The sequence below is a fragment of the Chrysemys picta genome, chromosome 4 (assembly GCF_011386835.1).
Source record: "Chrysemys picta bellii isolate R12L10 chromosome 4, ASM1138683v2, whole genome shotgun sequence".
In the NCBI taxonomy this organism is placed as follows: Eukaryota; Metazoa; Chordata; order Testudines; family Emydidae; genus Chrysemys; species Chrysemys picta.
Window position 1 is genome coordinate 83,600,560 of NC_088794.1, and position 12,423 is coordinate 83,612,982.

A 12,423-nucleotide genomic window follows, 5' to 3' on the forward strand; every position below is an offset into this window, starting at 1 on the left:
ACCCCATCTCGTGATACAATGCAATTGCTCTTGGGCTGTCCAAGTTCTGCCAAACCAAAACCTTCCTCATTGATCCATCCAGGTTGCCCACTTCAATCCGATTGGTTCCCGTGTCTGTCCAATATACCTTGCGGCCAATAGCATCCACTGCCAGCCCATCTGTGGTCAGCAGACCTGAGAAAGCAGAATTGTACCAAGGTAACTTCTCATCCTTCAACACCGATCAGATAACCCAGGAGATTACCCCTGCTCACCACTCAAGTCTGGGAGCGCTCCCCCTACAATACCTACAGAACTTCCACCTCTGACCTCTCAAGAGCTGGAAACCCAAGGAATCCCCCTCCAGGCTGCTACATGAAGATATGGTGCACTCTGCAAACCATCCCTCACCTGTGGTGATGATGTCCTCATACTGTGAGCCATCCAGGGCAGCCCTGCTGATTTTCCGCAGCGTGCTATCTGACCAGTAAACCTTTCCTGGTAGGGAAATAGGAAAAATTAAAAATCAGCAAACTCCTTCAAATAGCCCCAGGCCTGCTTGAGATTATAGGCACCTGGATTACTCTGAAGAGCAGCAGGGTCATGCAATCCAGTGGTCTGTCAGAGTCCAGCAACACAGGACACAGAGCCACGGTAATCCAGTTAAAGGGATAGAAAAGCCACAGCTCCTCCAGTTCCAGCCTCTCCCAGAGGGAGGTGCCATAGTGAAAGGTGAGGAGCACTGCCTCTGGGGAGCTCCCAGCTGCCCTTGAAAGGGTCCCTGTACAGAATGATGCAGTTTATTATTTAAAATGTTACTGACCAATAGTGTAATCAGACCCATGTCTGGTTTTCAGGAGGGTCCCAAAGGACAAGAGTCAGACATTCTAACCCACCACACAAAATGGGGTTCAACCAAGACATATAATGCCAGATACACAGGCCAGGTCAATCCTCAAAATTTAAGTCAAACCAGTTAAATTGCTCAGGGATGTGAAAAATCTGCAGCCCTGAGCAACAGACAGAATTCTTCTGTTAACTGAGCTACTACGCCTCTCAGCAAGGTGGATTACCTATGCCGATGGGAAAACCACTCCCATCAGCTGTGCTGCTGTAGCATTTTGCGTGTACACAAGCCCTCAGTGTAAACCAACAGCCACCAGCCCAGCTCTCTTTACATTAACAAGACTTAGATAGGAGAGCAAATTATTTAAATTCAGACTATGTGAGCCTGTCTCAGTGGACCAGCTAGTTGGGGTTTTAGCCCTGCATGTCAGCCAGCTGGAGCCGGTCTTAGAATCACAACAGTGGTGAAGGAAGGGAATCTATGCAGCATGCATTGGAGAAACGGGAGCCTACATCTGTCCACGTTTATGACACTGAGTGAACCACTGGCAGTGCCTTCCCTCAGAAAGACACCGCCAATTGAGAGCTGCAGCCCTGCAATAATCAGTGTTGAATGTGGTTAGATATACAAGGCAGTTCAGACCTTCCTGGGGATCCACTCCAATGGCAATGGTGTTTTTCATAGTGACATTGACTGAGACAACGACGTCTGCAAAATATGGGATATCCAAGGAGACCATGCGGATGTCCGTCCTTCTGGCAAAGATCAGGAAGCTGGTCATCCCTGCAGAAAGTTGAGGATAGACCAACAGTGTCAGTGAAGGGCAGGGAGAAGGTCAAGCCAACTGTCCCTGGGACACCATCTGCTGAATCATATCCTTGAGCCACCCAAGAGACAACTTCAGCCTTTAGGAGAAGGGAAGATCTTAGATCTGAAATACCACAAGCAGAAAGACTCTTCCACTCCACTGAATAACACAGAACAGTTCTCTAGTTACCTGTGGGGTGGGAAGGGAAAGCCCTAATAGAAGTGTTAATTGTGCGGGAATGGAAACCAGTTTTCCTACTGAGGTGAACAAGATGGGACCCATACAGAGTTATTGCTTCAAAGGCCTGAAGCCAAGACTCTTCATGGTACTGAAAGGGAAGGTGGCTGTGAAGGGAGGAGTAGGCTTTATTCAGCCGTACTATAGAGTACAGCACCATTCCAGGAAGGGACTGAGCCCACTTCAAACTCAAGATAGATCTATCGGAGAGACTGACATACAGATGAACCATATGGCATCACGTTGGTGAAGTTTTCCTTTTGGACAATTTAATCTCCGCACACCCCTCCCAGGGCACCCCAAGCCAACCCACAGACTTTTACCACCAGTCCTGAGGGCACAAGCACTACATGGGCTTCTCAAGGGGCCGAGGATGGTGAAGTCACACCCAAGTCCCCTGAGGAGTGGGTTCCAGTAACTTGTGCCAAGGGGCCAGGAGTGGGATGTGGGGCCTGAGATCCAACTGCAGTGAGAACCCTACAGAGGAAACTTACCAGATGAGCAGGTCTTGCCATCAGCTTGGAGGTTGATACCAGTGGGGCAGGTACAGCTATAACCTTTAGGGAGAGGAGCCAGGAGGCACAGGTGGCTGCAGCCACCATTATTAACTCCACATGCTGTGCGTACTGAAGGGGGGGAAAAGGAGAAAACCATCAGGCACAGGCACACACCCAAGAGCTCAGCATTAGGTTCGTGGAGGGACGGTCACTATCAAAGTGGGCAACAGCTATAGAAATGCATGCTGGGGGTATGGGAGCACACTCTCTTTAAGAGGCCAATAGGGATTTATTACACACACTCACTCCCTCACCAGATGTGCAGGGCAGCAGGAGCCTGGGTGAGTTCAGAGCTCCCCATGGGGGTGAGGCTGACTCTGTACCTGTAGGTCTGTGCCGGTGGAAAACATGGATGTCCATGAGGTTCTCCAAGTTATCCTGCAGTGTTTCACGAGCCTGCCCCGTCCTTCTGTCTGCACTCTGGATGCTCTTGGCTTGCCAGTCTGTCCAGTAGATCCGCTCACCATAAAGAGTAAGGCCAAATGGGTGGGGCAGATTGCTTCCAATCAGCACCTGTCAGCCCCCAAAACAAAAGTCCTCAGGAAATCACATGGTGATGCTTCCACCCACACCTCCAATCATTCCCTAGAATGGATGGGGCTTGGAGAACAACAAAGGTGATATGTAAATGGCCTGGTAGCATCAAGGTGGGGAAAGGTTGGTGTGGGAGAGGTGGCTGCCCACATACTTTGCAGTCATAAAGGGGGCTCTTTTCTCTCTGTACAAGTAGCTGACAATGTCTTGATTTGGGAACTTTACTTCCATTTGACCCATGCCATTCTTTCCTGCCAGCACTTTGTCCTCTAGGATAGGCACTCAGCATCCCAGCCTCCCCTTCCCTCTGGCCTGGTTCTCTTACCTTTCTCTCACTGCCATCCAGGTTGGCATACTCAATGGTCTTCATGCCAGCATCCGCCCAATACAGGCGCTGAGACTCGTAGTCAATGGCCAGCCCGTTGGGCCAAGTCAGATTGGAGGATATGATCACCAGGCGGCTGGAGGCATCCATACCAGCACGCTCAATCTTCGGGCTGACTCCCCAATCAGTCCAGTACATGAACCTGAACACAGGGCCCAAAGGGAAGTGAGCACCTGCACTCCTACTCCTGCTCCCACAGCTGCTCACCATTAGCCAGAAAAGTCAAGTGTCTTGGTGCCTTCAGCAGCCAGAGGAAAACAGTGTCAGGCTAACATGATCTGTACTTCCATCTCTAGGGCCCTGCCATCTTTTTATACACATTGTCCTGGTCAAGAATTCATAGCCCCTCCTCTGCCAAGAACCTGGCAAGGAGGAGAGAGATGGTAAGACTGAAAGAGGATGCAGAAGCAAGTTGCCTTATTGTTGCCTTAAGAAGATATTTCTTAACTGTCTTCAAATCCCTGCAATCATGAGATGGAAGCAGAACTGCTCTGCATCAGCCTCCCAGTAAACACCAAAGAAGAGAACGGTGCAGATTTATTCCAGCCTTCCAGCACTTGGGAAGCAAGAGCTGCTGGGCTTGTGCCCAGCCACCCAACCTAGTCTGATGCTTGGCTCTGCAAGGTCCTGTGGCTCAAAGGCAGAAGCTTTTATTACAATTCACTTCCTACAAACCTGATATTTTGAGATTTTCTTTCTGTGGGAGAATGAAACCTGGGAGACACACTCATTGGATATGATATTCCTGGGCCCATGGATTCTGCAGCTCACTTGGGACCAAAAATGTTTGCACTAATTTAGCTGGTGATATGCCACTGTAATTCACTTCTGTCTTCAGATTAACCTAATGGCCAAGCAGATAGCAGGGCCCTCACAAGAACTCAGCATCAACATGGAATGAAGAACACACTATATAAATAAATAAAAGCCCTCTTCTCAAACTTATTTTACACTAGTGTAATTATATGGACTTCAGTGAGTTACTCCTGATTTACACTGTGTGAGTGGGATGAGGCCCAAAATAACAGCTATCACTCTGAGCTGCTTGTTCTAGAAGTGCCTGCTGCTTGTCTTGTCAATGCCACCAGCATCCACAAGTCAGGCTCTTCTTTTCAGACCTTGGTAGACCTGTTATGGAGGCCTTTCTAGGTGTGGGTCTCTCTAAAGCCCCAAGGTGTCCGATATAAGGGCAATGGCACAATGAATCAAAACCAAACAATTCAGAGAGACAGAATTTATCGCCATGTAATCCCAAGAGGAAAGAAGTTCTCACCCTCCAACAGGATCCACCACAATATCTCGTGGTCTATCTAGGTTCTCCCAGATCAGTACAGTCCTCATGGTCCCATCTGTGTTGGAGACCTCTATCCGGTCTGTTCCTACAGAGATCAGGAGAGCGGGGGTGACAGAGAAGGAGAGAAAGATCAAAGACCTCTGGAACCTCAGGAGACAGAAGAAACCAACATTGATACAGTGATTCAGTTTCCCTGCCTGCTATCCTCTCACCTGACCTGAGAGGCCTGAAGTGAGTGCGGAACAGACTTACTCAGCAGAGAACTCTCACGTTCAACTTCCCAACCCCAGCAACTGCTGAAACCCAGTGCAGCTGGGAGGAAGTGCTCTACCAGACCATCACAGGCATCTGGCTAGGCCCCAGAGGATGTCTCGGGGGATACCTTCCTGACATACCTCAGAACTCTAATTCTCTGGCAGAAATATCCTCCAGATTCTAACCATTCTGTCCTGAGGTACGTGGTTGGAAAACTCAAGTGAGAGCCCTCTGCAGCGGGCAGCTGTTGTCCTCGGACATACACATTCCTGCAGACATCAGCAATGGGGTTAGAGCCCCAGTAGAAGTAACACAGGAAGCCAAATTGGTTCCTGCTTCATCAGAAAGATGGGGAAGGAGAACCCATGTTTGCCAAATGGAGAAAGACAAAATTGAAACAGATCAGGCTGCCAAGCTAATACTGAGTTTTTATGAACAGGGAAGAAGATTACACCCTGTAGAGAGCATAAGACCCCTGTACCTGCATCAGTCCAATACAGCTTGTTGGTGACCCAATCGATAGCCAGTCCAGCTGGGCTTTCCAAGCTGGTATCCACCACAACCTGAGCAAGAACCAAAACAAAGGTCAGCAAACAAGAAACTCCCTTGAGAAAAGTCCTTGAGCCTGGCTCTCCGCCTGTCCACTGCCAGCAACACAAACAACTCAGGCTAGCAAAATCCAAGCAGGAAAAATCCACATGAGAAAAAGTGTTGAGGACTTCAGAATTCAAACATGTCAGTTAAAGAATGGCTTTTGGACACCCCCATTTTCTACCTTTATTTCATTCCCCAACCGTCAAACTCTTGAGCTCTGTCAATGGCAACCTGAGCATGAGCCAAAGGGGATGCCCAGAAAGTAACTCACGGGAAAGCACAGTCCCTGCCACGCTCTCAGTTCCTGCTGAGCCAGGGAAAATGGGATTTAGAACCTTGTTCGTTTGTGTTTTATTGAGACTCTGCCTGTGAAAAATCGAAGCCGTAGCTGGGTATTTACAAATCAATGTTCTCTCTTGCCCTAACTGCAGGGAGTCCCAGACAAGGAGGTGCACACACAGGACACACAAGGGTCTAAGAGCTCACCTTGGATCACCAGTGATTAACACGAGCCAAAACTAATGTGGGCATGGACAGGACCAGGGTAGCATACCCCCAGAAGGCTGATACAGCCCCAATGGTTCATACAGAAACCTCAATCCAGATTCACAACACAGAAGGCTGTCAAGTAACAGAGGGGTAGCCATGTTAGTCTGAATCTGTAAAAAGCAACAGAGGGTCCTGTGGCACCTTTAAGACTAACAGAAGTATTGGGAGCATAAGCTTTCGTGGGCAAGTCTTGCATCTGAAGAAGTGAGGTTCTTACCCACGAAAGCTTATGCTCCCAATACTTCTGTTAGTCTTAAAGGTGCCACAGGACCCTCTGTTGCTAACACAGAAGGCTGAGATCCCCAGAAGCTGCTTGGCCTGGTAACCTCACATCTACAGAATATTGTACCTTCTGGCCTGATCCATCCCATTTTGCTCTGCTAATGGAGTCGGTGCTGACATCTGTCCAGTAGACATAGTCATCCTTGGAGTCCCAGTCCAGAGCCACAGCACTGCGCACATCAGCCAGGGGGATGACATCATCTGACAGGTCTTCTGTGTCGAAGCTGATCCGACGGATGTCCATCCTTCGGGCAAAAAGCAGGAACTTGTCAAGACCTGATCAAAGGTCGAAAGGTCTTCTTTTAATTTCTCTAAGTTCAACAACATAGTGACAAACACAGACAATTCTCCTGTTACATCGGAGCTCCACTGCATACACACCACTCAATGCTGAGTCACAGGCCAGGCCCTCACTGCTGGGAATGGGGGGCGGGGGGGAGAGGTGGGGAGGAGGAGGAGAATATAGTAATGGGAATCTGTTTCCTGGGGGTGGGAGAGATCACACTGCATGGAACAAACCCATCAGATCTGGAACCTACATGGAACACAGATCTGACCTACAGCAGGTAGCTTTGCCATCATCTGTGATTCCAGGAAACAAGGGGGCTAATTCTCCTGTAATTGAGCACACTGTAAATCAGGAGTAACTCCCCTGCAGTCCTTGGAATTAAGCTATTCATTGCTCACAAAGGCCAAAGGGTGCAGTTCATGTGGGAGTTTCCAGGTGACACACCCATTCAGCTGTGGACACACACTGTGGCATAAGCACTACCTCAGCTGTAAGCAGGCTGGAATGGATATACAAAGCAAACATACATCTTGCACCAATCTGGTGCTCAGTAGGGGGGTGCAAAAGGATGACATGAGCTTACAGTAGACCTCTTATGTTACCCTACCCTCCTCTAAAGGCTTTTTCTGCTGCACCCCTCTCACCCCGTGCCTGGAAGTGACACAGCTGCTGCTTACGCAGATTTCTGACCCACTTCTACACATGGGACGTGGGGCTGCGTGAGCACATCTGAGACTGGGAGCATTTGGGACTGTGACATGCAGGCTCCGATCCCACCCCACTTACTCTGAGCACAGGTGTGGCTGCTGGTCTTGCGGAAGCCTGTGGGGCAGGCACAGGTGTAATCCTTGCTGTTTGGCAAGCACAGGTGAGTGCAGCCCCCATTGTTGGCCCCACAGCGGTTTTTCCCTGCTCAAATAGCCAAAAACAAAAACAACCACGCATAAGGCAACCAGTAAAGAGAGCAAGAGACATAGCAGGGGTGAGGGCAGGTGGGAAGGGCAGAGAGGGACATGTAGGCGCACACGCAAGAGCTGGGAAATGTTCTACTTTGGGGTAGCTATTTGGACCTCCTGCCCATTCACGTAGACTAGCCCCGCAGGGACATGGGCACAAACGGCTTGTCTACATAGGAAAATTATTCTGGAATAGGGTAGGGAGTGAATTTAGAGTGGTGTAACTATTTCAGAATAACTTGTGTGTAGACAAGCCCTAAACTAGTGGTCCCCAAACTTTTTTTGTCGCATTCTCCCCTTTCCTGGTACACATCCCCCCGCCAGGAGCTGCAGTTGGGGCTGGGAGCCATAGTCAGGGCTGGGATCCATGGTTGGGAGCAGGGCCAGTGCTGCAGCTGAGGTCGCAGCCGGGAACAGGGGTGTGGTTGAGGCTGGGAGCAAGGCCGCAGTCGGAGCTGCAACTGGGGCCAGGAGCGGGGCTGCGGTCAGAGCTGCGCTGTGGCCAGGAGTGGAACTGTGGTCAGGAGCCAGTGGCTGGGGGTGGTGCCAGAGTGGAGCTGGGAGCAGGGCGGGGCTGGCCCAGGCCCCACTGCACCCCTCCGAACATTCCTCCGCACTCCCCTAGGGGGGTACACTGTTTAGGGATCACTGCCCTAAACATTCACGATCAGAAAGCAACTGTCCCCCTGTGCCAGCGGGGGGGGGGCGGCGAGGGGTAGAAGGGGCGGCTGTGGTACACCCATCCAACAACTGGAGAAAGAGCCTTGAAATAACATCAAGCCAAAAGTTGCTGGATGGAGAAATTAGTACTGGACTCTGGTAGCAGAGGTAAGCTTGGGGTCGTGCATGGGCCTCACGGGGGAGATAGTGAGTAGTGGATAGAACAGTATCCCTGAGTCCCAGGCCTGGACTCTCCCTGCCATAGAAGCTGGGCAGTGACAGGTCCCCAGCTGGTTCGCTTTCCCTCTGCAGATGTGTCTCCCTGCCCCCTCTGCAGTTACCTGCTGGCTGGCGCTGAGGGTGCAGTGTGTGGATATCCATGGGGAAGTGGAGCTTGTTGCGGATGATCTCCTGGTTCTTGCCGGTGAATTTGTTGGCACTATTGATGCTCTTGGTGTGCCAGTCCGTCCAGTACAGGCTATCCTCAAACACTGTGATAGCAAAGGGGTGTGGGAGGCCTGCAGCAAAAGTCCAGCACAGACATACAGGTTAATTCAGACCTCAGGAAAGCCAGACTAGCAGAAAAGCAGAGGAAAGCCCCTGAGCCTGCACACCCAGGGGTCTCTGACCCTAACAGACTCAGCAGAGCCAAATCCAGCGTTCACCAAAAAGAACTTTGCTTCTCTTCAAGGGCTGGGAGGAGAGGGGCAGAGCCTGTCCCCAAGGGATGGGAGAAGTATGGCAGACTCACTCCATGGTGGTGTTTGGGGAGTTGGGGGAATGGAAAGTAAATGTAGCAGCCCTCATACAGGTTGCTCCAAAGCTCACTCTGTACTGCTATATCTTTCCTGATGCAGTATAGCTCTCCCCACAGCTGAAGCCTAGTTCTCACCTTGGCTGATAACAGCCTTCCTGTTCCGCCCATCCAAGTCAGCCCTCTCAATGACATGGTGCTTGGCATCCACCCAGTACATCCGGTGTCCAGCATAGTCAATGGTCAGCCCGTTGGGCCAGAAGAGGTGCGTATCAGCAATGATGCGTCGATTGGAGCCATCCATGCTGGAGTATTCAATGCGAGGTGTGTTGCCCCAATCTGTCCAGTAGATGGTGCTAGAGGAGGGAAGGAGAGGCCTGAAGGCTAGGAAATTGAGGCCCTAAGAATGGCACCAGGCATCACTTCACAGCAAGGGAGAGAACAAGCTGGCTTTGTAACCTCAAGCCATGGGACTGGGTCTCAGTCACAGGGGAAGCGAGAGCAGCCCCAGCCTGCCATGCAACACTCTTTGGATTCAATTTGCAGTGACCCAAGGAAAGGGCAAGCATTTCCCTGGATGCATCCTGGCCTGGAGCCTCCTGCTTCGTAAGGCTCCCTAACCCTGTGATCAAAGGCAATACTGTGTGTACAGAGGAGGCCCTGGGCCAGGAAACAAGGAGAAGTCTAGATCAAGGATAGGGCCCTCACTGCTCAGTCCCATGTATTTGGAACAGTACTTAATTTGTAAAGAAAGAGGTGCCGGGGCTCAACCAATTAGGTGCCAGGGCTCAAGCAATTTTTTTACTCTCATAACTGACTCGACAAGCCCAGAGATGTCAGGGCTAAGAACTTCCAAGCCTAGAGGTGTCGGTGTCAGCCCTGGCACAAATTAAGCACTAATTTGGAGGGTTCCCCCAATAGAGGAGTTAGTGGAGCCCCATGCCCCCACTCACCCCTCCATGGGGTGGAGCGCAATTGCTCGTGGTTTCTCCAGGTTCTCCCACAGAAGCACCTTTCTGTGCGTGCCATCCAGATTCGCCACTTCAATCCGAGACGTCCCAGAGTCTGTCCAGTACAGCTTGTCATGGATCCAGTCAATGGCAAGTCCACCTAGCCAAGGGGAAGAATTAATCACAGACCAAAACCAAGAAGGGCAGATTATGCTGCTAGGAACAATTCCTCTTCTCCTTCAATCCCTCAGGCCAAGCCTCAAACTCCAGGAGGAGAGTACCCTCCACCATCCCCATTTAAGGAGAGCCATACACAGGGGACACATCCCAGCTGTCTCTCTCTTCCTCCACTCCCACATTGTGTGGTCTGGTCAACTTCCCATGCCTTTGCCCTGATTGCTGGCCACACACCTGGGCTCTCCAGCCCTGTGGACACCACTTCCTCTACGTTGCTGCCATTGAGGTTGGCCCTCATGATGCGGTCCAGTGTGACATCAGACCAAAACACTAGCTCCTTGCTGTGGTGGAAATCAAGGGCAATGGCATTCTCCAGGTTGTTCAGGAGCAAGGTGTACTCCGAGCGATGAGGCAGCACCTGCCGGATGTCAATCCGATTGGCAAAGAGCAGCACTGGCTCTGGCCCTGAGGGACACACAGAAGAGAGCATGAGGAGAACCTGACTGGTCACTCCCTGAGCCAACTGATGGGTGTAAAGGACTGGGAAGAGGAGATAAGGTGGGTGTTCCCACTAATGACACTGGGATGGGCAACTTTGAAGCACTTTGCAAATGCTCACCAAGAGCTGATCAACCCTATCCCCTGCCTGAGCGTCTCACATCAGCCCCATTAGCCATTCCCGCAGACACAAGCACCTGCCATCACAAGCATATGGTGTACTCCGCCCTCCCCCTCTACGACACAGCTTACAGTCTGAAAGGACAGGTGAGACAACAGTTACAGTCAGTCCTAGACAGCCAGAGCAAGCTTAGCAGAGAGGGGCTGCCTTATTTGTTTCTTTTTTTGGTTTTGTCTTGTAAGTAGGTGTACAACAGCACTTGCTGAGCTATGCTACATTAGGGGAGCTAAGGAACCAAGCTAGGGTGAAAACAATGTGTGTCTTTAAAAGCACACGGTGTCCATACTCAGAGAATGAAATATGCAAACATAAAGCAGAGTCTTGCCAATACAGAATCAGTGATCATGAGTCTGTTTCTATTTCTGGTTACAAAGCACAGTCCAAACCCATAGAGGAGCAACTGTGCAACCAGCATGACAGAGAAATTCTTTCTGCTGCAGGGTCTGGGACACAAGAGAGCAGAAGGAGAGGAGCTGGGCTTGACTCTAGCGGAGAGTGTGTTGTGGCACTACACAGCTACCAACCACTGGGCAGTAAACCCGGAGGGTGAATCTCTGTCCTAGGCAGATCATACCATCTCTGACACAGACTTGAGAGCCCCACCTCTCTTACATATTGGTAGGACTTATCCACCTAGCCACGTAAACAAAGAATTACTGAACTGAGTTACCAGAGTGTGCACACGCATGCACACACTCTAGAGCTGATAGTTCCTTCTTACCCAGAGCTTTGCAGCTGCGCTTGTCCGGGCGAAGCTCATAGCCTTGCTCACACCAGCACTGGAAGCCACCCTCACTGTTGGTGCAGCCCTGGCTGCAGTAACCCTCCTCAGCACATTCATTCACATCTACAAAAGGGCAAGGGAACAAAGTTACAATTAGGTCACCAAGATCCCACCCCTACCAGGAGCTGTCCACATCTCCCTGCTGCTCTGTCTCTATGTCCGTATTCCAACTTCCATCCCTGTCATAGACCTCCAGCTGCAAGTACCTTATTGCTGCAGTGAGGAGAGATGGAATGACTGACCCTGCCTGCTCACCTTGACATGATCGGCCGTCCTCCAGCAGCCTGTAACCTGTGTGGCAGGTGCACTGCACCGTCCCTCGCACCATCTGGCACTTCTGGGCACAGCCCCCATTGTTGAGATTGCAGTTCTCCTCACCTGTCCGTGGACCTGTAGGGGCAGCAACATGTAAAGAGGACAGAGATGAGTCAAGGCAGCTGCTATTATGCTCAGCTGTTAGACAGCAGCAGGCTTGTGGAAAAGGCTAACCCTGAAGGGAGGAGACATATCCTGCAGAAGGCTGCATCCCCTTAGGTGGCAGCAACATTCCACTCAAAGGGTAACAACTCCTCCCAAGATCTGTGCATTGGCAGATGGAGCAGGAACCTTTGGGATTCACTCTCTGAAAAAACATTCAGCTGTAGACAGCACAGGATTGATCTTCCAATTGCTCCCCTCACTCCCTCTTCAAAGCCTGCACATCAATCACCCCAGAGACCACTGCTGGGGTCTCTTCCTCATAACTCCTATTAAGATCACTAGGATCGCTTTCCCTAGGCACATGGCTCTCAATATCACGGGGGTTGACCCCCACCTTACCCAGCTCAACCATGAGGTGCTGGGAATGGGGAGA

The 12,423-nt window shown here is 50.8% G+C and overlaps 1 protein-coding gene across 6 annotated transcripts in view; it reads right to left on the reverse strand.

The window, feature by feature from the left end:
* LRP4 (LDL receptor related protein 4) overlaps positions 1 to 12,423 on the reverse strand; it is a 108,238-nt gene that overhangs the window by 19,126 nt on the left and 76,689 nt on the right. For 5 of the 6 annotated variants that reach the window (XR_006174227.2, XM_065595135.1, XM_008162676.4 and 2 more), the window contains exons 10-25: positions 11,826 to 11,960; positions 11,508 to 11,633; positions 10,342 to 10,572; positions 9,934 to 10,090; positions 9,119 to 9,336; positions 8,568 to 8,744; positions 7,397 to 7,522; positions 6,389 to 6,597; positions 5,378 to 5,459; positions 4,621 to 4,726; positions 3,288 to 3,489; positions 2,752 to 2,941; positions 2,366 to 2,497; positions 1,469 to 1,609; positions 391 to 477; positions 3 to 174 (exon numbers count right to left, since the gene is read on the reverse strand). Coding sequence is in view for 5 of the 6 variants with exons in the window: in XM_065595135.1 (XP_065451207.1) it covers positions 3 to 174; positions 391 to 477; positions 1,469 to 1,609; positions 2,366 to 2,497; positions 2,752 to 2,941; positions 3,288 to 3,489; positions 4,621 to 4,726; positions 5,378 to 5,459; positions 6,389 to 6,597; positions 7,397 to 7,522; positions 8,568 to 8,744; positions 9,119 to 9,336; positions 9,934 to 10,090; positions 10,342 to 10,572; positions 11,508 to 11,633; positions 11,826 to 11,960 (2,491 nt within the window). In the remaining variant the exon portion in view is untranslated. The remainder of the gene's footprint in view (positions 1 to 2; positions 175 to 390; positions 478 to 1,468; positions 1,610 to 2,365; positions 2,498 to 2,751; positions 2,942 to 3,287; positions 3,490 to 4,620; positions 4,727 to 5,377; positions 5,460 to 6,388; positions 6,598 to 7,396; positions 7,523 to 8,567; positions 8,745 to 9,118; positions 9,337 to 9,933; positions 10,091 to 10,341; positions 10,573 to 11,507; positions 11,634 to 11,825; positions 11,961 to 12,423) is intronic. The other variant, XM_005302283.5, reaches the window with a different exon arrangement.